Genomic DNA, 27,608 nt, shown 5'->3' with positions numbered 1-27,608 from the left:
ATAATGATAACCAGAACACACAGGTGATGTCATTCAAGTCATAATGATTACCAGAACACACAGGTGATTTCATACAAGACATAATTCTCTTTAATGTCTCATCAAAATAACCATTTCTTCTTAATTATATTTGTAAATAATCTTTGACATCTCAAACATTAATTTGTTTTTTTAGTTCATTTTGGACAAAAACAGATTATCTAATGGAAATGCATAGAGCTTCATAATTTTTTTTTATCTAGACATTCAAATGGATTCATGCTCAAATTTCTACCATGTTGTATTTGTGATTTGTTTACATTGTTCATACGAATATGTAATAGGAGGCTGCATTCTACAAGCCTCGCTTTTTAGCAGCTTCCTCCATTTCCGACCTGATACATGGTTATCTTGAGTTGATTATTATGCATATAAAGTTTCCTTGTTTTATTGATTATAATTATATCAAGATGTATGTAACAAAACTTATTGTAAATGATTCTTGGAAATGGGAAATAAATGAAATAAAATCACATCCCTGGACTGATAACAGATGCAAGTCAAACCTAATCCCCAAGTTCCTTGCAGAGTCAACAGGAGTAATAGAAGAATAAATTACCTTTACAATTGTATTATTCAATTCTGGTAAAAATTATGTTCACCTAGACTTTATAATGTTAAATAGTGAAAAAGGGTTGTAATAAAAAGTTGCGAATTGTTATATTCTATTGACTCAAAATTCTATTGACTTTTGGCCTTCTCCCTTTGACACAGCGTGAAAAATCATCATTTCTTTGCAAACCGATTTCTGCTAGCTGTAGAAAAATTGACAGTGCTCACTCATGCATTCTGCCACAAACTATACTTTTATCTGGTAGATGGGATCAGGGCAGAACAATATAACTGGAAAAATATCCCCATGTTGTATTTTAGTAAATTAGGGGGACTTTTTAAAAGTGTAAACTGTTTATTAATATGCACTGTATAAAGTAATGATGCAGCCATAAGCGACTGGTATTAAAGTGTTGGATAAGTACATTCACCTTTTAATAGAAACACCATATGCCTTTAAAGTAGAAATGCAACAAAGACCTTCATAAATTGTTCAATGATATGCTATTCTAATCACCAGGTCTATGCAATCTTTTAATCCTGCTATGTCAGGCATGCTCACATGTTGGGTCAGATGCATAAAGAGGAGCAATTGCTTTGGCTAGGCTTTTGCTTGGCTTTTGCTTGATTCTGTATGCATAAACATGAGCAAGCAAATGCTTGTGCTAGTAAGCTCAAGCAATGGCTAACTGCCTGCTAGTATTTGCTTTACGATTAAGCCATTGCTAAAAAGTGTATGCATAAAGCGAACATTTAACTTGTGCGTTCAAGCACTTGCTTGGGTTTTTTAAAGCTCCTTTAGAGCAGCTTGTGCATTTGCTTGATCAGGGCATTCTCAACTTTTTGTCATGTGTATGCACCTGACAGAGAACCCCAAGGTGTACCATAACCTACATGTACATGTTTTCTTCCAAATAAGTGCAAACCAAATGCCAAATATTTTAATCTATCAAAACAAAACTTAGTTTGACACGTATGAGGAAGAGATGTTATAGGAAAGGAGCGGTAATTTGCACTGCCACACCTTTGCATTCAAGCTCTGCCTTTTCTGTGAGTCGTGTTCGCACCAGGGTGACGTCGCTCTTGTTCGAACCGCTAGCAATTGCTTTCTGAAGGCAAGAAAAGGGTTCAAGCAGTAGCAAAGGGTCATGCATATGAAATAAAGCAATCGCTGAAGCATGATCTTTTGCTTGGCTAGCTATTGCTTGTGCTTGAAGCAATTGCTTGTCAGCAATTGCTACTTTTTATGCATCTGGCCCAATATCTTGCTTTGAAATTTGACTATCCTAACAAAAGAAAGGAAAGGCAATTTGAATAAACTTGCCCATGAGATAACTCCGAGCTTGACTATTGATTTGAATTTTAATTTTCACAATCATGGACAAAGTTATTTACTTCCTTCAATCACTCAAGCCAATATTCAGCTTCTCCAGTACATAGAAGAATGAGGTAATTATTTAGATTTTTCTATTTGTCATAAACAGGATTAACTATTCAATGAAATTGATGAGCCAACTACTGACAAACTGGGCCATCAATAAAGCAACAAATATTTGTTACACTAGTAATAATCATATTTTTAAGCACACATATCATTCCAAGGAATGCTCAAGGCACCTAACAGTTCAACATAATACACAGTAAAGAAGAAAAATATAAAATCAAACATGAATATACAACGCGATTCATTGAGGAAGTTTACTACGATATTAATTGACATTAGGTTTTAAAGTTTCTTTAGAATCGGATGAGATTTGAATAATATTTTTAGTAATATGCAAAATTTACATAGCGCTTAATACAATTTTTTCTAAGCGCTGCATACTATTACCCCAGCTTTAGCACAGCTACCCTGATCAGGCGCTCGAGCATTCAAGGAATTCCTTCCTACTGGGTACCCGCTTACTACACCTGGGTGGAGAGTGGCAAATTTAGATAAACTCCTTGCCAAAGGATGCGAGTGCTGCGGCGGGATTTGAACCCCAGACCTTGTGGTTCAAAGTCCAAAGACTTACTGCATGAACGCTTATGATATATTGATTCAGGTCTTAAATCAGTCCAAGGCCATCCAAGGTCAACACCAAGATGTCCTTTTCATTGACCTTGAAGATTTGCTGAGCCTGTTTTTCTGTTTTGCAATATATAGGTGTACCCTAAAGAAAAGTGGCCTTGTCCTTAACTTAAAATGTTGAAATTCAAGGCCTGTTAATTTCAATAAAAAGTTTGATCACAATTTAATCTGGCATTGACATTCTGTTCATATCTACTTAGGTCAATTAGCAAATTTAGAAGTTAGCTGACAGAACGTTTCTTTCCCCAATCCATAAATAAATATTATATATAGCAAAACATTGCATCAATACATTTCCATCTTGATTAGTCAACATGATTTTCTGTCCTTTGAATGACATTCTTAACATTCATACCAAAAGTCCAAGTTACTTGAACCTAAGCTACATGTATATCATTTTCCTTTTCTGAGATACCCAAAGTGCTCTACTGTCCTTTGAATGGCTTCATCCAGACTAACAATAGGCCTGTACCCTAGGAGTTTCTTGGCCCGTTCACAGCTGTAGTAATGGTAGGTCCCTGCTATAGCCACTTTCATTGGTGTGAAGGTGACATTGATGTTGGTGAATGGCTTGAGTAGGGTACAGATAAATTGAATGACGAGAGAGATGTAGTAAATGAGCCAGAAGGGGAGGTGGTACTTCGGAGCATCATAGCCAAGGCCGACTAGAAAGCGAGTCATGACCGACCAAAATGGAACAGGTTCATCATTGGTGATGAAGAATGACTGGGGTAAGAAATGAAAAAAAAAGCAGAGTGATCAAATATGATGCATGCACTTATAAATAATTGTAAAACAAGTAGAGCGCCTCTGGCAGTCTCACCTGTATCACGCGATTCAGTATAGCAGCAGTGCTGACTTTGAAAACTACTATAAAACTAGATTTTAATTCGTCATGCGGACGAATTAGGTGGTCTGTCGTATAGATAGATAAACAGAAAAAACATACATACATATTCAAACAGATACATATAAGATAGATAATTTTATATATAGATGGATGGATGGATGGATGGATGGATGAATGGATGGATGGAGTGATGGATGGAGAGATAAAAGATAGGTGGTTATATTAATAAAACATAGATAGACAGACAGATACATGTATTATGTTGAGATAGATAGATATGTCATGTAGGTAGATAGAAAGACAGACAGATAAATAGATAGAAAGATAGATTTATAACATAGATCGCGGATAGATAAACGTATATGATTAGATAGATATAATATGAAAAATGTAATTATAATCTGTTTTATTTTGCAATATTTTAACTATTATTTATTGGAATTCTTATAAATGATGTTCACCCTCGGACTCAAACCCCCGCCCACATGACTGAATGAGATTGAGCTACAATATTTCCCATAGACTTTACACGTATGCAAAATACGAGAATCTCAAATCCAATTTTGCAAGTGAAATACGGGCATGATCCCGGCATCTGATCGGAAAATGAAGGCAAAAATGACACTAACAAAAGCTTAGAATCTCAGCTACAACATACTAAAAGCTTAGGGAAAACTGACAAGAAAAAATAGAGATATGGCTCACGAAATAGAGGAATGTAGAATCTTGTTTTGAGAAAAAGTCATGTCCCATAGAGATTACACGCAAAATGAATTAAAATGACATGCCTTTAATTTGCAATTTTTCAGGATGATCCGTTTATTAGAATGAAAAATAAAGGCAATAACTCAGAAAGAGTAAGACCTAAGCTACAACATATCCAAAATTGGGCGAAAATTGACCAATATTCAAGGAGTTAGAGCCAAATTTTCATAATTATAATGACGTCATAACACGCAAAATGGATATTTTGACTTCCGACGCCATTTTGATGACGTCATAATATACGTTAGGGTCCAATGAGACATGAAATCATATGTATGACTCATACTCTATCAGAATATGAAAAAACAAGGCAAACGCCAAGCGTTGTCTCGCCTGCATATTGCAGTCATGAAGAGACTGCATGTCAAAACTACATGTATGCTATATGACTTAGATGGACCTCTGTTACGAGTTTGGCGATACCACCTCAAAGCTATAGAAAGTTATTGTGTGTACAACACAGCAGTGCCAGTCATGGAAAGTTCATTGACCTTTGACCTTAATCAAATTCAACTCACATTCGAACTTGACCTGCACCTTCAACAGATGGACCTCTTCTTTGAATTTGGCAATCCTACCTCGAAGATATAAAAAGTTATTATGTGTACAACAAAGCACAGTGCCAGTCATGGAAAGTTCATTGACCTTTGACCTTAATCAAATTCAACTCACATTTCAACTTGACCTGCACCTTCAAAAGATGGACCTCTTGTATGAATTTTGCAATCCTAACTCGAAGCTATAGAAAGTTATTGGGTGTACAAAGTTATTATGTGTACAACACAGCACAGTGCCAGTCATGGAAAGTTCATTGACCTTTGACCTTTGACCTTATTCCAATTTGACTCATATTCGAACTTGACCTGTGCCTTCAGGAGATAGACCTCTGGTATGAATTTGGTGATCCCACTACCTCGAAGCTATAGAAAGTTATTGGGTGTACAACACAATTGTTGATGACGACGACGACGCCGACGCCGGAAATAGTGATACCTTTGTCTCGCTCCGCTACGCAGGCGAGACAAAAATTGGGGGTCCCCGTTCGTTCTGAAGAGCTACAGTGAATTTTTAATAGGCATGTTTTTGCCCATATAGAACCTATGGAAATAGCTCGCGCGCACGCGTGCTGCAAACTTTAATGGGTGCTCATTCCCTCATTAATGATCGTGGAGAGCTCAGTGATCGAGGTATCAATTTGATCAGAATTATATTAATAATAGATACGCATAGAAAAAACAGCGAATTTATGCTGCGTAACGCTGTTACGCACGAAAACGCGCGCACATATGTGCGCGTGCGCAAAATGTTGAAATGCTTAAAATGACCTGAAACGTACCCACAAATTTTTATAGGCCATTTTGAGAATTTTTTTAGCTTTGAAGCGCGCGTCATGATCTTTACATGACCTTTGATGACATTGATAGTTGACCTTTGACCTAAAGTTTATTTGATGTGAATATGATTGATTATTGATGATCCGTTATGTTGATATGATCAAATTAAGAATTTTACAAAATGGCGGGTAGATGACGTCATCATGACCAGATGACCTTGAAAAGCTTAGTAGAGGGTCTCTATGATAGACTTTATATATGATGAAAAATTCAGCAAAATTGATAAAGCCGATTCTGAGAAAAGTTGGCGACAAACATAGGTGCGAAAAATAAAGAAATAAAGAAAGAAAATTCTGACGAAATAAAGAGGTGATCTGTCATAGACAGACCACCTAATAATTATTCCAAAAAAAAAACACCATTCATATAATGATACAATACTACGTTCATTGACAATAAATGACATTTGAACTTAATCATGCAACCAAAGACTTGTCAGTCATACTTGATTACCCCTATATCCACATTTTATAAACTATATCTATAAACTTATGACAGCAATCTAATAATTACCTCCAAAATGGCCAAAGTTCAATGACCTTAAATGACCTTTGACTTTGGTCATGTGACCTGAAACTCACATGAGATGTTCAATGATACTTGATTACTCTTATATCCAAGTTTTATGAACTAGACCAATACACTTACAGATTTATGATGGTATTCAACAAATACATGTACCCCCAACATGGCCAAAGTCCATTGATCTTTGACCTTGGTCATGTGACCTGAAACTCTCACAGGATGTTCAGTGACACTTGATTACTCTTATGTCCAAGTTTTATGAACTAGACCAATACACTTACAGAGTTATGATATTATATTCAACAAATACCCCCAACATGGCCAAAGTTCATTGACCTTAAATGACCTTTGACCTTAGTCATGTGACCTGAAACTTGCACAGGATGAGAAGTGATACTTGATTACTCTTATGTCAAAGTTTCATGAATCAGATCCATAAAAATTAAAAGTTATGATGGTAATTCAACAAATACCCCCAACTTGGCCAAAGTTCATTGACCTTAAATGACCTTTGACCTTGATCATGTGACCTGAATCTCTCACAGGATGTGAAGTGATACTTGATTACTCTTATGTTCAAGTTTCATGAACTAGGTCCATATACTTTTTAAGTTATGCTGTCATTTAAAAAACTTAACCTTCCGTTAAGATTTGGTGTTGTCGCCACCGCCGCCGCCGTCGGAAAAGCAGCGCCTCTAGTCTCACTCTGCTTCGCAGGTGAGACAAAAACTAAAATAATGTACATCTATAAAGCACTTGAACGTAAATTGTGAGCAATACATTTACATGATGAGCATGGTTTGCAACTATACAAATATGTTCAGAATAAAGGAGGAAAAAGAGGAACAGGAGGAACAGGAAGAAGAGGAGGAGGAGGAAGATAAGAAGGGGAAGGAGAAGGTGGTTTACCATGAATTGAAAATATGAAGAATAATTCTTCTTTGTTCCTGGGCAAGTATTCTGAAAATAATTTTCTTTTATCTTATCTTCAGTGTAGTAATTGTGATGCATATTGTTTGTATGCTACTTGTGATTAGATGAAGTGCACAAATTTGCATCCATTGACCAGCATACAAGTCAAAAGTGAGCTCATACAACGATTAATTATTTTACTGGTATAAATGGATTTATAAATATTGCTGTTTATGATCACAAAATGGTCACTGACATAGTTCATTTTAAAAAATAAAACAAAAGCAAAACAAAAATATGGAAATACTTAGGAACAATTTTCAGCATCTTTTTTTTCTTCCATATGTCAAAATTAATATTTTCACCCAAAATTAGCATTCTGCTAGGTATTTATACATTTACTTTTTTTTCGAAATTGTTACCATGCAGTTTTGTAGTTTAGATAGGGCTCTACGCACATGCAAATTTTCAAGGGGGTCACGCTATCGGCATTCAAGATCTGAAGGGGGGTCAAACTGACACCGCTCTCCCCTCCCATAAAACCTTGTCTGAAAGAGTTCATAAATGCGGTTAAGGAGCCCTAAAAGTATAAGTCTGCACATAATTTTGAGGGATGATAATGATGATTGCTCTGACACTAAAATATTTGCTTTCCTCATTCTAGTACAAAAAAGATATAGAAGTAAATGCAGGTAACTCTATCTATCAAGGTCAAGTCTCTTGGGGAAGCAGAAACCTGTTTGGCTTGGGAGAAATTTGACTTACAAGAAAAAAAAACACATGTTTGCAAAATTTAGTTTGGTTAAATTTCTCAAGTTGGGTGAAAAAAATAGCTTATAGAAAATTGACTTGTGCATACTGTATACAGTACATACTTATTCTTCAACTCACGCAGGATGTTCACTAATGCTTGATTACTCGCAGGTCCAAGTTTCATAAACTAGATCCATATACTTTCAGAGTTGTATTTAAAAAACTTAAAGGACAAGTCCACCCCAACAAAAAGTTGATTTGAATAAAAAGAGAAAAATCCAACAAGCACAACACTGAAAATTTCATCAAAATCGGATGTAAAAAAAGAAAGTTATGACATCTTAAAGTTTCGCTGTATTTCACAAAACAGTTATATGCACATCCTGGCTGGTATGCAAATGAGGAGACTATGATGTCATCCACTCACTATTTCTTTTGTATTTTATTATATGAAATATGAAATATTTTAATTTTCTCCTCATTGTCAAGTATACAACAATTAATTCCTCCCTGAACATGTGGAATTAGCATTGTTTAATACTATATGGTTCAGTCAAGTTGGTCGTTATTGTCAAATCTATAAAAAATGAAATATTGTATAATTCAAACAATAAAAAACAAAAGAAATAGTGAGTGATGGACATCATCGACTGACTCACCTAGTTGTGCATAATCACTGTTTTGTGAAAAATAAGCGAAACTTTAAAATGTCATAACTTTCTTATTTTACATCCGATTTTGATGAAATTTTCAGCACTATGCTAGTTTGATTTTTCTCTATTAATTCAAGTCAGCAATTTCCTGGGGTGGACTGGACCTTTAACCCTGGTTAAGATTTCGTTTTGATTCCCCTAACATAATCTAAGTTCATTGATCCTTAATAACCTTTGACCTTGGTCATGTGACCTGAAACTCACAAAGGATATTTAGTAATGCTTGATTGCTTGATTACTATTATGTCCAAATTTCATGAACCAGATCCATAAACTTTCAAAGTTATGATGGAACTCAACAAACACCCCCAAATTGGCCTTGACCTTTGACCTTGGTCATGTGACCTGAAACTCAGGCAGGATGTTCAGTAATTCTTGATAACCATTATGTCCAAGTTTCATGACCTATGCCCATATACTTTCTTAGCTATGATGACATTTAAAAAACTTAACCTTTGGTAAAGATTTGATATTGACGATACCGCCGCTGTCAGAAAAGCAGTACCTATAGTTTCGCTCTGCTATGCAGGCGAGACAAATATGACTAAACACAATCATTACTTACATGTATACTATTTCAATATTTCAAATTGTGATTACCATGGAACATATTAAACATGTACATACAGTAGGATTTATATACTAGGATGATAGTGATATAGACTACATAAGCAACTATTTCTTTATAATTGGCAAAGATTACAGATAGAATTTTCCTTCCACACTTTTTTACTGTGAAAGTAAAGTGGGAACTTATTGGCATAAATTTATAATCATGGTAGGTATCATAGATTCAGTGAGACTAAGGAAATGTGCCCCCTCCCTCTCAATTTTCTTTTTCTGGGAGGAATCATCCCCCCTTTGATTTTCAAAAGCTTATCGGTTTCTTTGATTTTGTTTATGCCCACGTGTCTAAAAGATAAATGCGATGAAAATAAAATTAAGCTTTTTAATGCTAGAGGGAGGATTAACACTTTCTTCAGCTTTTAATAAACATGAATTCATGAAAGACAACTGCCAACACCTAAAATGGAAAAGAAAGCATGCATGCACTATAATAAACATACTTTGGTGATTATGATGCGTGCTGAAGGAATTTACCCCAGCTTGTTAGATGAAATTGCCACCACTGGTAGGTACATGTATATATTTGAGGCAGTAAAGCTTACCTTGCCTCCTACACTATCTGGATGTGATAGAAGCTTCTCAGCTGCCAGGATGTGACCATGAACAACATTATCCACGTAGGTGAAGTCAACCAAGTTTTCACCATTCCTGTAAAATACATAACCAATCAGGGATAATATTCTACAGTGATGGCATGCAGGAATGAAGTTTGAAATAGGATGTCAAAAATGTGTATATGAGTAGAGTCTGTAGTGTAAAAGGTTTGTTTTGTTTCTTCGTACCTCAAATATGCATGTAAATGTGAGGATTTTTTTTTTTTTTTTTTTTTTTTTTTTTTAGTCCAAAGTTGGGGGTGCGGTTTATACACGGGTGCGGTTAATACACCGTTACTTACGGTAAACACAAGTTCAGAATATTGGACTACAATGTTTTAATTCATGTTTTACTTTCCAAAGTGCTGGGCCTGTAGCATGAAGGTTAATTTTAAGCTCATTTGCCAATTGTCATCCAACCATTACTTCAATGCAATTCTTGATTTTGACTGGTTCTTAAGCATTCCCAGGTCTCTTTTTGGAATTTGGGTGGTGATTTCCCCCCCCCCCCCTTTCTTAATTATTTCCTATGATTGTTACCATATAAGTAATTCCCAGGATTGTGTCATAGTAATGCACTCACCCAATCATACATTTTGTTTTGCCAGCTTTAGCAGTCTGGACCAATGTTGGTACCATGTGTACATCCCCAGGTCCAAAGATAGAGTGTGGTCTGATGGCTGCTGTGTAGAAATCATCACCTGGGTTGTTTGCTTCCAATACAACCTCAGACAATCATGCAAAAAAAAAATTCATTCATATATTTTACATTTCAAAAATACTGTTTGTTTTCAATGCCAACACATACATTCCCATGACAATGATTGAGATGATGTGATTTGAAAAGATATAATCATCACATATAGGTATAAGCTTTAGATCGAAACCGACAATGGGAATAAGGTCGCGATGACGAATGAGGTTGCTATGTTAGGTAGGTTTAAAATGAGGATATCAAACACAAATTTCATCATGAGACACGTGAATTAAAAGGAACACAAAACTTGAGTGATATCTTCGAAATATTGTCTTCCTCAAAATGAATGTTTTTTTTCCAACGACCATACAATTTCACAATCTTATCACATTTCTTTAAAGCCCGGGGGGGGGGGGGTCACTCACCACATGGACTGCTACCCACCCGTGTCCGACAACCTCAGAAATGCACCCTAAACGGCGTAACTACATTAAAGGTCAAGTCCACCCCAGAAAAAATGCCGACTTGAATAAATAGAGAAAAATCAAACTAGCATAGTGCTGAAAATTTCATCAAAATCGGATGTAAAATAAGAAAGTTATGACATTTTAAAGTTTCGCTTATTTTTCACAAAACAGTGATATGCACAACTAGGTGAGTCAGTCGATGATGTCCATCACTCACTATTTCTTTTGTTTTTATTGTTTGAATTATACAATATTTCATTTTTTATAGATTGACACTAAAGACCAACTTGACTGAACCATATAGTATTAAACAATGCTAATTCCACATGTTCAGGGAGGAATTAATCGTTGTATCACTTGACAATGAGGAGAAAATTAGAATATTTCATATTTCATATAATAAAATACAAAAGAAATAGTGAGTGAATGACGTCATAGTCTCCTCATTTGCATACCAGCCAGAATGTGCATATAACTGTTTTGTGAAATTAAGCGAAACTTTTAAATGTCATAACTTTCTTATTTTACATCCGATTTTGATGAAATTTTCAGTGTTATGTTTGTTGGATTTTTCTCTTTTTATTCAAATCAACTATTTGTTGGGGTGGACTTGTCCTTTAACTAAATTTGCAACCCATAATTGGGGTAACCCATGAGAAAAGCCACCCTAAGTGGCGATAACAGGGATAACCCCCTAATTTGATACCCTAAGTGGCGTAAACATGTTGAAATCGATTAATTTGATACCATACTGATTACTGATGTTAAATTGATGTTACATACAACAGATATAAATTTTCGCCATTTTTTCAAAAGTTATTGCAAGTAAGGCCAGCATAATTTACTCTCAATGACACATCTCTTAGCCACTTTGAATAGCCATCTTTTAGCCTAAATTAATGAATGCAAGTGAAAAATGTTGCTTGCCTTGACTGACTGATGCATCACTTACCATTCGTTTTACCAATTTCATCAAAACTTGAAAAAATGGAATCCATACCAGTTAATGTGTTGAAAAATACATACATGTACATTAATTAAGCCTGTATCTTCTTTTTTATGTTTTAATTGATAATAAAAAAACAAATCAATATAGGAATCCCCGGTATGAATCAAACAAAATGGTATAGAAAAATAGGCCTAAACCCTATAGGCGTGCTGCCTAGTATAGAGCCGGGTGTAAGACTAGAGACTATACTGTACAGGGGTATTCTCTCATAAGTGATGCGCTGGCCGGCGTGTGCGAGGATTATTTTGTATCCCTTAAAATCATGCCCTTCATGGTGTTTATGGCTTAGGTCTGCTCCCAAATCTCAAATTTGCAACCCTAAATGGCGTGGACCTATTCATATTTGCACCCCTCAATGGCATCATCTTCATAGCCAAATTAGCAACCCTAAACGGCGTGAAGAGAGAGAGAAAAGGCTACCCTAAAAGGCGATTTACCAGTGAATGGTGCTGAAATGCAACCCTTTTTGCCAAAGACGTTGACGACGCCCGAGTGCCTGAAACGGGACCCTTTTCGACGCTTTTTCTGGACGCGGGTGCGTAGCAGTCCATGTGAATAGTGACCCCCCCCCCCCTGGGCTTTAAAGCCATGTTATGTTATGAGGATTACTTGCCTATTAAAATTGTTACACACCTTTTCCTGAAGTATTTTTGTTTCTGAGTAGGCATCTACAAAATCCTTTGCATATGGTAGAGACTCATCACCATTCTTGATATCAGCACCCTCATATACCACACTAGCACTGCTTGTTAGTACTAATCTCTGAAAACAAAAGAAAGGAGAAATATTCACAAAGCAGTTGGAGGTACGATTTTACCCACCACAATTGATACAGTTGTATTACAAGGCTTGTCACACATTTCATTGGGATGGCAATAAAATTTTCATTATACCCATTTTGTGAAACATGGTCCTTCATCATTTTATAATAATCTTCTTTTTTTTTATCTTTGATGGATTTTCCTCAAACATTCACATCTTTTTTATTGTTAATTCTGCTAACTTTACAATGAACTTTTTTTCAGGGTGAACTTTCCTTTTTAATAACTTCTACATTCTTTGTCAGATTTTGATGAAATTGTCAGTGTTTCCCTTTTGCTTGTTGAGTTTTACTCTATTTACTTAGAAATTAGACATGATTGTTTTCAGCCTGAAGTAAACCTTTAAAATGTAGACATTAAAAAGAAAACAACATGCATCAATAATGCCCATTTTTCAAAAGGAAAAAAAAAATCAAATAAAGACTTGATCAAAGCTGATACCTTGACACCAAAGTCTTTGCAAGCTGATATCACGTTCTGGGTTCCAGTATAATTCACTTTGTAGAATAGCTCTCTGTAGCAATAATAAAATACATGTACATACACAACAATTAATGAAGTCTTATGCTATCTGCAAGGGACCTGTTTTCAACCCTGATAACAAATAAGGCTTAGCAAAGACAATCAAAAATACAGAACTATTTGGTAATTGCAATGTTTACCATCACTTTTAAGTATGATGAATGTGATTTTGTTAGTAATTGAAGATTTTATTCCTAAATCAAGAGTGATCATTTACAATACTGATCAAATATAAAATGGTTCCTTTTTTGAAAAAGATGAATAAAACTGATGAACATTTGTATTGACAAGGAAGTGATGATTTGTCTCATCCAAACAAAACGTCATTATTTGCTTCATATTCCACACTTGACATTATCTTAATTGGAGAAATAAAAGGAATACTTTGGCCTATTTCAGATGTTACCAGCAAGAGTAATATGGTTAGTGCTATCAATCACCAGTGGTGATCATTAATGATGTCATATCACCACTAGCAATAGGTTACATCTTCCATGCTCCTCATCGACAGCATTATGAAATACTTGTATAACATATCACAATGGCAATGCATATTGTCCATGGTGAAATATGACATTACTGATACAATCACCCAGCGATCCAGTAACTCTACATGATAATTGTATAAGATATGCTGATGATCCTGTTTTCTTTTGAAATCTCCTAAAGGTATGCAAATATTGATTAGAGAAATTCACCAAATACTGAAGTTCTTGATGTTAAACATGAATGTGTCCGATTGCGCTAAATATTATAATGAAATGTGACATATTTACATAAAATTTAATAATTGAAGTAAAATTTGTTTGAAAAGACTACCTAATACTATGGATGTAAGGTTTATTGATATGGACTTAAGGGACGGTGATTTTCCGTTTTAAAAAAATGGCCTTATCCATTTCAGAAAATCTTAAATTCCATTTTAGCATTTCAGCATGTCTGAAAAACAGAAATTCCATTTCCCTGTTGACTTTGTGTACATGAAAAAAGAGACAAATCCATTCACATAGAAATCAATACAAATATTACAAAATATTAACAGATTTCTTAGTAAGAACATATTTCTTTCGTATACATACATGTAGTACAAAAAAATTTGAGTGTACAACAGTACACAGTCGGTTGGAGTCAAGTGCAGTCACAATGTGTGGATTGTCATGATTGTAGCAAAGTGAGATCATGTTTTGTAGCCAGTTGGTATTCGTATTTCGTTGAGGATTTGGGAGTAATTTCTGTTGCTGTTCTGAGCTTTGTTGTCTTTGCTATGGATACCTTTTTTTTGGCTGTGTTCTGTATTATTTGTTGGTTTTGTGATGTTTTCTGTTCACTCGTTTCTCCTTGCTGTGTTCGTCTTCATGTCATCTATGTGGTAATGTGTACCAATATCGATGCACTGTGCATTTTGAGGAAAAATTTTACGCTTTTCTTGATTTTCCGTTTGAAAAGTCACTTTCCATTTCAAAAGGCTGTTTCAGTGAATTCCGTCCATTTTCCGTGATCGCGTAAAATCACTGTCCCTAGGACTGCTATCATTTATTCGAAACATAGTTGCTCTTAGGGGTAATTCCTGATGATTATGATTATATCAGCAAGAAGTTATAATCATAACAACAACGATAATAATAATAAAAGCTGTCAATATTGTTGCATTATGTTCATAGGTATTATTTGTGAAAAAGCTTATATTTTGCTGTATGTTCAGATGTACTGTAATTGAACATGCTTATATGTTGTTGTATTACTAGTACTGTGTGTTCATATGTACTGTGCGGGTGTGAACATGCTTATATATTCTTGTATTATGTTCATATGTAGTGTGTGGGTGTGAACATGCTTATATTGTACAATGTTCATACGTACTGTGTATGTGTGACCATGCGTATGTTTAATTCGTACCGTGTGTGAATATTATGTCCATATGTAATTATGTACTGTGTGAACAAACTCACTGTTACTACTCACTGTACATATTGTCTTAGTATGTTCATACATACTGTGTGAACATAGGGTTCTATTACATACATGTTCATATGAACTGTCTGTGAACGTGCTTATACATTGTATTATGTTCATATGTACTATGAAAGTTATTTACAAATTTTATGCATTGTCCAAGATGGACAACCTGCTTATTTTGTTTTCACTCATCCTGCTCTTCTATGAGTACATATAATTGATCCAATTTTTAATGTTTGAAAATCGCTTGTCTTACCTCTTTTTTTCACAAAATAATGTTTTTCAAATTATATATATCTTTTGTGTATTTTACATGTTTCTGTACTGTATTTTTTTTTGGGGGGGAGAACATTGGCAAATGCTAATGAGGTTCAATTATCTTAATTCAATTCATCACAAAGAGCAAAGTGTATCAGTATTAAATACGCACAATCTACAGGCTTTGCCCAGCTATCACTATTGGTGATAGGCAACATCTCATTCAGACGTTATGTTAAAGATACCCATAGAAGAGCAGGATATGAGCAAAAACAAAATATAACATAACAGTTGATATAACAAGAATAAACCTATGAGATTAAAGGTAATGATGAATTAAATCTGGGATATTGAATATAATTTAAGAACATGAAATTCGATTTTTGTGTTGTGGATCTGTAATGTTTAAGCGACAAGTAAACTGGTAAATATCCCCATTGGTTGAAAGAGAGAATGAGCCGTTAATACCTGTTATTACTGAGTGGTGATGGAGATGCAACATGGAAAACAACCTCTACATCCTTCAATGCTGGACTCAGATCCTTAGATAGAAAGAACAAATCAAACAATACATACATACTGAATACAAGTAGACATGTGTGAGGTGATACAAAGATTGCACAAGGTCAAAGAGTGAATAAATAGAATGTCTTTTCTCTCACACAATATCAATTATAATTACCATACCATTAATTTAATTTAGAACACTTATTTGTGGAGTAGAATTCCTGAATATATATGATGACTGGAGGAATAGTTTAATATAAGTTTTTAATAATAAATTATGCTCATCCTCAAGAACAATCGGCTTCTTTTTTGCTTGAATCCACCTATAATTGTTCCAAATTTCTATCCTATTTCATTTTCAACATGCAGTAAAGTTCCTTATTATTTGTAATCCCACAAAACCAAGATAACAGATAGACCCCTCTACTAAAAAGCATTCCACTTCAATCTCTCATATCCAACCATATTATTTAAGAAGTTGCATGGATTAATGCCAGTGAGTTTGAACTGTGGATAGGCAGACAGGTGTTTGATTTGACTGTACACTTACCTTTTTGCTACACAGGTCACCAATGAAGAATCTCACCTGGTCATTCTCAAAAGTTTTTCTGATATCAAAGACATTAACTGTGTGTCCTTTGACCAGTAGAGATTCTACTATGTGTCTTCCTAAGAATCCACATCCTCCAATCACAAGGCACAACATGATGATACTCAAGACAGGATCTGTACAAATGAGAAAGAATTACTAGTCTATGGATTCTTTGTCTTTTGGACAATTAATGCCCACAATCATAGTATTATTGTGGTAATTGAACTTGAATATTGACTTGACCTTCTGAGAATTTTTGCCAGGGATTGGCAGGTACAATATATCGGATGAACACCCTACTCTTTGATAAATAGTGTTTGGTTTGAACATGCATAGGTTGTGACTCTCTCACACATGGAACCAACATTGGCATACTTTCTGATAGCGTTTTCAAAAGTCACACCTGCACAGATGAATACAGCTAAACACATGCGATAGCCTCAGATATTTTTTAGACGTCTTTCTGCATGAGCGGGACCCATATCCCTCTCATTGAAATCATATAATCTTATCCGAAACACACACTCTAACTGATATAGCAACACTGCCTCCATAAAGCTGTTTGTGATGTTATGCATGAAAGGAAATAATATTCTTCATTTTTATTGATACATTCCAACTTCCAAGAAAATATGGGAAATAAATTTACATTTCTTAGCAGTATTTCAGGAACTTTTGGTCAAACGGTTGTCAAAATAGGAATTTGTTCATAATGCTTTTAATGTTGTATGAACGGTATTCATACTTTTTGACTCAGCCCTAATCTATAGTACCAAGTACCATATAACATTCCAGTCTAACTGAATCATATCATAGGCAGTTATTCTCCATTTCTTTCCCCCCCCAAAAAAAAAAAAAACATAAATAGAAAGCCGTTATTGGAAGTTGTGTACCTTTCGGCTGTTCAAGTTCAGTCTATACAATCAGTCGCTATGCTGAACTACACTGGCTACACTCACCTAGTCTAGGATGGTAGTCAAATGTCTGAAATTATTAAATAAATCTCCAGAAAAGACAGATATTGCAGTCGAAGTCAACTGAAGCCAAGGCAAGGTTGAAGGGGATACACGTACCTTGTTCTCCTTCTCCTTCCAAAAGTAGTCCTTTTATAATTGAAATAGAAAGAGATAATGGGAGTAAAATTACAAAACACTCCAGCAATCTCAAAACTTAAAGCATGGGAGAGTTACCATCAAGCCACACTCCCTAACAGTAGGGGAAGGCAGGGTAAGATGAGCATAGGGGCAAGTTGAGCCACCACCCCCAGGCCAATAATGAATGAGTCAGACATAGTGATGGTGTCATGTGTTGATGACCCATTGCATAACCCCTAACCCCAGCACATTGTTTTCAACTCTTTTAGAGGGAAAAATACAAATTTCAGCCAAAAAAGTAAAAAAAGGGTGTGAAATAGATAAGTGCTTTTTACACACACACGTAATAAAGACATAGGAACAACATTGTTAGTCCAGGCATGGATCTTCATTCTTGTCATAGTCTTTTACATGATGGATGCATAAGAAATGTGTGGATGCAAAATTATCGCATTAAGTTCGGACTGGAGTAAGTTGAGCCAGCCAACATGGGGCAAGTTGAGCCATGGTAATTCTTATGGCAATGTATATAACAAGAGGAGCACCTCTGGCAGTCTCACCTGCATTACGCGATTCAATATAGCAGCAGTGCTGACTTTGAAAACTACTATAAAATTATTCACACAAAAAAACATTCGTATAATGATACAATACTACATTCATTGAAAAAAAATGACGTTTGACCTTGATCATGCGACTTAAGACTTGTCAGTGATACTCGATTACCCCTATATCCAAACTATATCTATAAACTTTAAAAGTTATGACAGCAATCTTATCTCCAAAATAGCCAAAGTTCAATGACCTTAAATGAACTTTGGTCATGTGACCTGAAACTCAATTGAGATGTTCAGTGATACTTGATTACTATTATGTTAAAGTTTCATGAATCAGATCAATAAACTTTCAAAGGTATGATGGTAATTCAACAGATACCCCCCCCCCCCAACATGGCCAAAGTTCATTGACCTTTGACCTTGGTCATGTGACCTGAAATTTGCACAGGATGTTCAGTGATACTTGATTACTCTTATATCCAAGTTTTATGAACTAGACCAAAAAACTTTTAAAGTTATGATGGTAATTCAACAAATACCCCCAACTTGGCCATAGTTCATTGACCCTAAATGACCTTTGACCTCAATCATGTGACCTGAAACTCGCACAGGATATTCAGTGATACATGATTACTCTTATGTCCAAGTTTCGTGAATCAGATCCATAAACTATCAAAGTTATGAAGGTAATTCAACAGATACCCCCAACATGGCCAAAGTTCATTGACCTTTGTCATGTGACCTGAAATTCGCACAGGATGTTCAGTGATACTTGATTACTCTTATGTCCAAGTTTCTTGAATCAGATCCATAAACTTTCAAAGTCATGAATGTAATTCAACAGATACCCCCAACATGGCCAAAGTTCATTGACCTTTGACCATGGTCATGGACTTGAAACTCAGGCAGGATGTTCAGTAATACTTGATTAACCTTATGTCCAAGTTTAATGAAATAGGTCCATATATTTTTTAAGTTACGATGACATTTCAAAAAGTTAACCTTAGGTTAATATTTTGATGTTGATTCCCCCAACATGGTCTAAGTTCATTGACCCTAAATGAACTTTGACCTTGGTCATGTGACCTGAAACTCAGGCAGAATGTTCAGTAATACTTGATTAACTTTATGGCCAAGTTTCATGAACTAGGTCCATATACGTTCTAAGTTATGCTGTCATTTCAAAAACTTTACCTTCGGTTAAGATTTGGTGTTGACACCGCCGTCGCCGTCGGAAAAGCGGCGCCTACAGTCTCACTCTGCTTTGCAGGTGAGACAAAAAATTGGTGATCTGAAGAGGGTCAATTTAAGCACTATTTTAAGCATCGTAGAAAAATTGTGAAGTGGATATGGATCGTACTTCACAAATAATGCAAGCATGAAGTGCGAGTCGATTTTTTAAAATTATTATTTAGACCAAACATCCGGGGAAATTGTAAGGACATTTTGTCATCATATGAAAATTAGAGATGCTCGGCGGGTCGCGCAGCTGAGCACATTTATCCCCCGAACCCACCGCGTCATCCGTCATTGCGATAGAGCTCACGCAGAAATTTGACAAATAAATACAATTATCATGGCGACAATGACCCTGCCCACATTTTGTGGGTAACAAATTTGGTGACAATAATATGATGTAGTAGCATGACTCTGCAGAACCAAATGTAATGTCCTGTATCACCTGTTGGGGAATACAATTATAGAGTAATCTGGATATATTTTGTCAACCTAACCCTAACACCCTCCACCAAAAATGATAGGCACCTTCTAATAATGCTTCTGTGTGCCAACTGTTATGACAAACTGGGAAAAAACAGAAGTTACAGGTTTTACCAAATTTTCCACAAAAATATGGTTACCATGGCAACCATGTCTTCACCCACTCCAAAATCATTAGGCAGCTTTGCTTTACCATAATGAACCTTCATGAAAAATTTGAAGATAATTGGAGAAGAAATGCAGCCAGTTGAGCACTCACAAGGAAATCTCTGCTATTTCCATAAAAACTCTTGTTACCATGGCAACGATGTCTCCGCCCACACCAAAATCAATAGGCGGCTTTGCTTAATGGATCTTCCTGCCACATTTGACGAAGATCGGAGAAGAAATGCAGCCGGCAGAGCGCTCAAAAGGACATCTCTGCTATTTTCTTACAAACTCTTGTTACCATGGCAATGAAGTCTCCGCCCACACCAAAATCAATAAGCGGCTTTGCTTTACCATAATGGACCTTCATGCCACATTTGAAGATGATCGGAGAAGAAATGCAGCTGGTAGAGCGCTCACAAGGACATCTCTGCTATTTCCACAAAAACATGTTACCATGGCAACGATGTCTCCACCAACTCTAAAATCAATAGGCGGCTTTGCTTTACCATAATGGACCTTCATGCACATTTGAAAATGATCTGAGAAGTAATGCAGCTGGTAGAGCATCCACAAGGACATCTCTGCTATTTCCACAAAAACTCTTGCTACCATGGCAACAACCTATCCGCCCACACCAAAATCAATAAGCGGCTTCGCTTTACCATAATGGACCTTCATGCCACATTCAAAGATGATCGGAAAAGATATGCAGCTGGTAGAGCGCTCACAAGGACATCTCTGCTCTTCCACAAAAACTCTTGTTACCATGGGAATGATATCTCCGCCCACACCAAAATCAATAGGCGGCTTTGCTTTTCCATAATGGACATTCATGCCACATTCAAAGACGACCGGAGAAGAAATGCAGCTGGTAGAGTGCTCACAAGGACATCTCTGCTATTTCTACAAAAACTCTTGTTACCATGGCAACGATGTCTCCGCCCACACCACAATCGATAGGCGGCTTCGCTATACCATACTCCACCTTCATGCCAAATTTGAAGATGATCGGAGAAGAAATGCAGCTGACAGGATCACAAGGAAATCTTTGCGGCGGCGGTGGACGCAGTGGCAGACGCGGCGCGACGAGGCCAAATCCATAGTATCCTCCGAACTCTGTTCGGGGGATACAATGACTGTTTTCCTCTTCCTAAGCGCGAGATGGAACTTGTCGATATCAATATTTCATTCTGAAAAAAGGGACAATTTCATTATTAGAAATTCATGAATTGAATTGAATTGAATTTATTATAACGTCACTGGCATTTGCCAATATTTTGTTCAAAACAAGAGGTACAAAATAATACAAAAAACAAATATACAATTTAAGGAATATAAGCGGATAAACAAAAACAAAATAGTATTTCGTCAAAAAGAGAAACAACTTATTATGTCTACTTATAAATAGTAAATGCATCATGGCATTCATGATATCATTCATGAAACTGTTACCTTATTTATCAATATTAATGAGAGCTCGAAATCTGTTGCTATCAAGACCTGAAAACCAGACATCTTATTAGCATTTTTGAATTGTTTTACGGCCTACTTGTGAGCATATGGTAATCCTCCTATGCAGAGCATATCGGCCGTTGATGGAGTGCAAGAGACCTATGTGCAGGAGAATGTCTTGATGCGCGCGCAGTTGCAGTAGCGTGGTTTGCCTACAAGTCATGTGAACCAACAGAATGTGGTGCAACTGCGAGCTAGTCTGCTGTGCAAAGCCTTCACTCGAGTTAAGGGTCAGAATATGCAGCCTACTCATGCCTTCTGTACTGAAGGCCCTCGCTCAGGAATTGAAACAGCAAGATTTGTTTACAGTGCTAGTCTTTGCATGAAGACACTCTTGCTGATCAAAGTTTCAATCAGGGTCTGTGCCTGCAGACTAACTGCGAGTAGGCCTGTGGGGATTGGGCCGGCCGTAACGAGGCCGTAAATTAAACATGGGTATAATACCTCCTTCGTAGTTTTCTTTCTGTTTTTAGCGTTGCTCTCAAGTAAAAATGTTTTTTTGCTACCGATAACGTTGGATGATTTCTTCATTGTGATTAATGAATACTTTTTCACTGAATTTAGACTCCTCGAAAGAGAAATACAATTTCTGTGGAAATCAGGATTTTCAAAGAACTGCAGGAAAAGTTAGGGTACATGTACTTGTAACATGTGCCTACATGTGACATACTTAGCCTCTGTGGTTTTGTACTGATATAAACAGGATATTATGGAGTAGAAATTAGATAATAAATTAGTTTCCTTAACTCAAACATGTATCCAAGTCCACCTCACAGTCACAAACACACACCAACCCACAAAAAATCATTTTTAACAAATGATTCAGAGTTCTAGATCTATCATAATTCATTAGTAGTAGATCAGACTCTATATATTCAATTTGTTCATTTATTTCATTTTTGTTTATGTATTTATAATTATTTATCTTTTGGGGGGCCTTTAAAAATGAAAAAAATAAGCCATTGTCTTTTTCATGTTGTATACTGGTGTTATACAGTGCGTATCAAAAAAAGTTTACACTTTGAAAAAGCCCTGGGAATTAAAAAATATACAACATGTGGGTATTTTTTTCACATATAATCTTGGGTTTGGGTCTCATCTATCTAATGAAAGTAAAATTTTTGACAGAATGTTACACTTGAGTGAGCACTGTCCATTTTTGTAAAGCTCGCAGAAATCTGTTTGCGCAGAAATGCTCGTTTTCACGCTGTGTAAAGGGGAAATGGCGAAATCAAACTTACCCTGCAAAACATTTCTCATACATTTCCTTTGCACTTTTAGTCAATTGAAATAAAACGGATACATTCAAGCATTTTGTAACAATTTTGCCATCCAAATTAGTAAGCAAAACCTTTACCGTTTTTTGTGCCAGCTGAATCTGAGGACATAACTGAATATGAACAAAAGTTTATATCAGACATCTCCAGCATTTTTTCACTAAGTTTGTATCATTTAACCCTAATTCTCCCGGGGTATTTTGATTCTTGTCATTCCCGGGGGGGGGGGGCCATTATGGCCCCCCCTTAAGATCTCGGCCGCCGATCGCGCGAGCGACGCAAAAAATTGCACGCTGGTAGTGTGCGATGTAATCTACAAGGCTGTATGGTAAAATTTTCCAAAATATTGAGATTTTATTTTATATGAATTAATTATGCTAATTTATGCATAAATCATACTTATTGCTCTAATTCACTAAATAAAGCTCCTAGAATGCTAATTTTTGGTAAAAATATTCTTTGTAGCATTCTTAACAATCGCAATTAAAAAAAACTTTGGTTTGGTAATAAATTTCTTATGTATTTTATTGTTTTATGAATTTCTTATGTATTTCTTTGTTTTTTTACTTTTTTGTTTTTTATTGTTTTTTCAATGGAAATCATTCCAGACTTAATTCTGATCATAAACAAAGCAAAATTGATTAAGTTTAATCAGTAAAAGTAGAAATAATGATACATTTATGAATTTTGGCTAAATACACAATTTGCATTGGATTGTACATGAAATCACGTTTATGAGCAATTTTGGGTCTGACATGCACTTACATAATGTTGCGTAATGTCGTAACCGCGTACCCGGGTGTCACAAATTTGGTCTCAAAATTTGCACGAGACTTGAAAGTAAAAAGTCAGTGAGCAGCGAGGTCAAAAAATTTCGCGCAGCAGATATATCGTGAAAATTGTTGAGGGGGGGGCCATTATGGCCCCCCCCCCCCGGGAGAATTAGGGTTAAAGTGGGTTTACATTTCATTTTTCATTTGATACTTGTTTCTCCACACTTTTCCCCAAGCTTGACAATGATTAACAAAATGAAAATGAAGCCTAAGCCATTTCATGTAAATCACAACTCAGTGTAAAGCAAATATCGCCACAATGGCTTCGGTGTGTGGGGGAGTGAGGTGGAGCGCAATGCACTCTTCGAAGTGTTTTGGGCAAGGAAACAAGTTAAACAAGGTAAAAGATATCATCAAATCAATTTTACTAGCTAAATTCCACGTGTTCTTCATGATTAAGGTCTACTTTTATTCGCATAACTATTTCAAAGTTCTGCGCAAATAATTTTTCACTAACTTTTCAAAAGTAAGTGGTGCTCACTCAAGCGGAAATGTTTTTCGACAGTTATATCGTCATTTGTTTAAATGGATCTGTACCAATGCTAAAATGTGGAAAAATCTTCAGGATATTACAAATATATAATTTTACAGGATTTTTCCTAAGTGTAAACTTTTTTTTGATACGCACTGTATAAGGGTGTTGGGGTGTCAAATACACTTAAATACATATTTTGGGGGGTGGGGTCATTAAAAGGGGGAAAAAAATAAGCTAGTGTCTTTTTTTGTGTTGTATACGGGTGTGTATTAAACTGTAATGGTGTTGGATACACTTAAACACTTAAAATCTGATTTACCCTCAATAAATACACTGGGTGGTGATGATTATTGAAAAACGTATCGTGACAGTGTGTTTTAACTTTTCAATAGTAAATGACCAGTATGATGCAAAAAAAAGAAGTGATAAACTTGGGCTCCTTCATACCCTTGCAGGCTCCCTAAAAAGTGATTGAGGAGCCCAGCTGGCTCCCTAAGAAACAAGGCAAAAGCAATTTTGTGTCTCGCCCACTTATAAAAATAACCAGAAATATCGTGACTTGCGAGGGTACGCAACAGAATTGTATCGTAACTGCATTGTGAAATGACTGGTATGGAATAACACTTGTCATATAAGAGCCTTGCACGTAAACTTTAATGTTGACCTGAAAATGACCCTTGACCTTACCATGTGACCTCCGTCTACAGCATAACATGCAGGTCGCCTAAGTACATCTACCATCCAAGTTTGGTTGAAAAGTGACTTACGGTTGCAGAGTTAGGTGTCATAAGAGAGTCTTCCATGTAAACTTTAACATTGACCTAAAAATGACCTTTGACCTTACCATGTGCCTCTGACTGCAGCATAACATGCACGTCCCCCAAGTCCATCTACCATCCAAGTTTGGTTGAAAAGTGACTTACGGTTGTGGAGTTACAGTAGGTGTCATAAGAGAGTCTGGCATGTAAACTTTAACGTTGACCCGAAAATGACCTTTGACCTTACCATTTGACCTCCGACTGCAGCATAACATGCAGGTCCCCCAAGTCCATCTACCATCCAAGTTTGGTTGAAAAGTGACTTACGGTTGCGGAGTTAGGTGTCATAAGAGAGTCTGGCATGTAAACTTTAACGTTGACCTGAAAATGACCTTTGACCTTACCATTTGACCTCTGACTGCAGCATAACATGCAGGTCCCCCAAGTCCATCTACCATCCAAGTTTGGTTGAAAAGTGACTTACGGTTGCGGAGTTAGGTGTCATAAGAGAGTCTTGCATGTAAACTTTAACGTTGACCTGAAAATGACCTTTGACCTTACCATGTGACCTCCGACTGCAGCATAACATGCAGGTCCCCCAAGTCCATCTACCATCCAAGTTTGGTTGAAAAGTGACTTACGGTTGCAGAGTTAGGTATCATAAGAGTCTTGCATGTAAACTTTAAAGTTGACCTGAAAATGACCTTTGACCTTACCATGTGACCTCCGACTGCAGCATAACATGCAGGTCCCCCAAGTCCATCTACCATCCAAGTTTGGTTGAAAAGTGACTTATGGTTGCGGACTTAGGTGTCAAGAGAGTCTTGCATGTAAACTTTAACATTGACCTAAAAATGACCTTTGACCTTACCATGTGACCTCCGACTGCAGCATAACATGCAGGTCCCCCTAGTCCACCTACCTTCCAAGTTTGGTTGAAAAGTGACTTACGGTTGCGGAGTTAGGTGTCATAAGAGAGTCTTGCATGTAAACTTTAACGTTGACCTGAAAATGACCTTTGACCTTACCATGTGACCTCTGACTGCAGCATAACATGCACGTCCCCCAAGTTCATCTACCATCCAAGTTTGGTTGAAAAGTGACTTACGGTTGCAGAGTTAGGTGTCATAAGAGAGTCTTGCATGTAAACTTTAACATTGACCTAAAAATGACCTTTGACCTTACCATGTGAACTCCGACTGCAGCATAACATGCAGGTCCCCCAAGTCCATCTACCTTTCAAGTTTGGTTAAAAAGTGACTTACGGTTGCGGAGTTAGGTGTCATAAGAGTGTCTTGCATGTAAACTTTAACGTTGACCTGAAAATGACCTTAGACCAGAGCTGCCAAGTTGTATTTTGCATTTTCAGTATTCTTATCCCCCAAAATCAGTATTTGACAAAATATCAGTATTTTTACCGTCTGAGACAAATATTTTGTATTTTTCCAAAAAAAGGTGTATTTCAAAATAAAATGCTTGGCGCACTCGCCCATCACGGCGCTCAAGCTGCATGCAAGCTAAAATGCGCACTGCTCTTGCCGATGAAAAAAAAATTGAAACTTGTGTGTATTTGAGTTTTTGTCAGACGTGTATCAATCAGATATGATTATTTACGTCTGGGACCGACCTTTAACGTCACCATCCGAAAGACGTGACCAGCTAGGGCTCGAACCTCTGCATCAATTTGTAACTTCCCCGCATAGCTTGGATTACAGGCGCACGCCACAACGCCCAGTTGTGTATATCTCACCCTGGTTTTTACAAAATGATTGAAAAAAAAAAACAAGTTACCTGAAATTACATTGATCTAATAACAATATTTGTGTACGTTTTATGAAATAGAGACATATAGAGATGATTTTTCTCAATAAATTACGATTTTGTAAAAAAAAAAAAAAACATATTTTTTAAAGAAAAAACGTACTGCCGTATTTTGGTTGCAAAAACGTACTGGTTGGCAGGTCTGTTAGACCTTACCATGTGACCTCCGATTGCAGAATAACATGCAGGTCCCCCAAGTCCATCTACCATCCAAGTTTGGTTGAGAGGCGACTTACGGTTGTGGAGTTATGTGTCATAAGGTTTGTGACGGACGGACGGACGACATTTGGATCCCTAAGTCTCGCTTCACCTCTGGTGGGCGAGACAAAAAGTAAAGGTCAGGCCCTGTATCTGTTTGTGAATGCCTTCCAAAAAAATTATGCGGTTAAGCCAACACCAAAAAAATTCCAAATAAACACCTACGTATGTTGTCTTTACAAACATTGGAGAAAAAAGTGTCAGTGGAATTGTCACTTATGTTCATGAAAGCTTTGCAGATCAGGTTAGATAAGTCTGTTATAGTACATATTTCACTGAATGCGTTTGGATCAAGGTGCAACTGAGAGGAAGAGACTCTTTGCTACTAGGAATTATCTATCGCAGCCCAACTCCATGGGTGACTTCAACTATCCAAATATTAAATGGAAAGTGCACCCTGTAGAAAAGTTTATTGGGGGAGCCAAAAAGGGGCAATTACAAGTTAAAATGGGCCTTGTGGCGTGCGCCTGTAATCCAAGCTATGCGGGGCAGTTACAAATTGATGCAGAGGTTCAAGGTTCGAGCCCTGGT

General features: G+C 36.5%; 1 protein-coding gene across 2 annotated transcripts; it reads right to left on the bottom strand.

Moving 5' to 3' along the window:
- Positions 1-67: 67 nt before the first annotated feature.
- LOC129262038 (sterol-4-alpha-carboxylate 3-dehydrogenase, decarboxylating-like) lies at positions 68-17,731 on the bottom strand. 2 transcript variants are annotated; one of them, XM_054900073.2, is made up of 8 exons: positions 17,583-17,731; positions 16,582-16,757; positions 15,993-16,066; positions 13,230-13,302; positions 12,601-12,729; positions 10,378-10,520; positions 9,744-9,849; positions 68-3,388 (listed from the first exon to the last, which is right to left on the bottom strand). In XM_054900073.2, the coding sequence occupies exons 2-8, from the start codon at positions 16,735-16,737 to the stop codon at positions 3,056-3,058; spliced, it is 1,014 nt and encodes a 337-aa protein (XP_054756048.2). In that variant the 5' UTR covers positions 16,738-16,757; positions 17,583-17,731; the 3' UTR covers positions 68-3,055. The 2 variants fall into 2 exon arrangements, with proteins under 2 accessions (XP_054756048.2, XP_063956386.1); XM_064100316.1 differs by having other exon boundaries at positions 17,697-17,725.
- Between the last annotated feature and the right edge of the window lie 9,877 nt (positions 17,732-27,608).

The sequence above is a fragment of the Lytechinus pictus genome, chromosome 5 (genome assembly GCF_037042905.1).
Source record: "Lytechinus pictus isolate F3 Inbred chromosome 5, Lp3.0, whole genome shotgun sequence".
Taxonomy (NCBI): Eukaryota; Metazoa; Echinodermata; class Echinoidea; order Temnopleuroida; family Toxopneustidae; genus Lytechinus; species Lytechinus pictus.
This window is presented reverse-complemented; position numbering and strand designations above follow the sequence as displayed.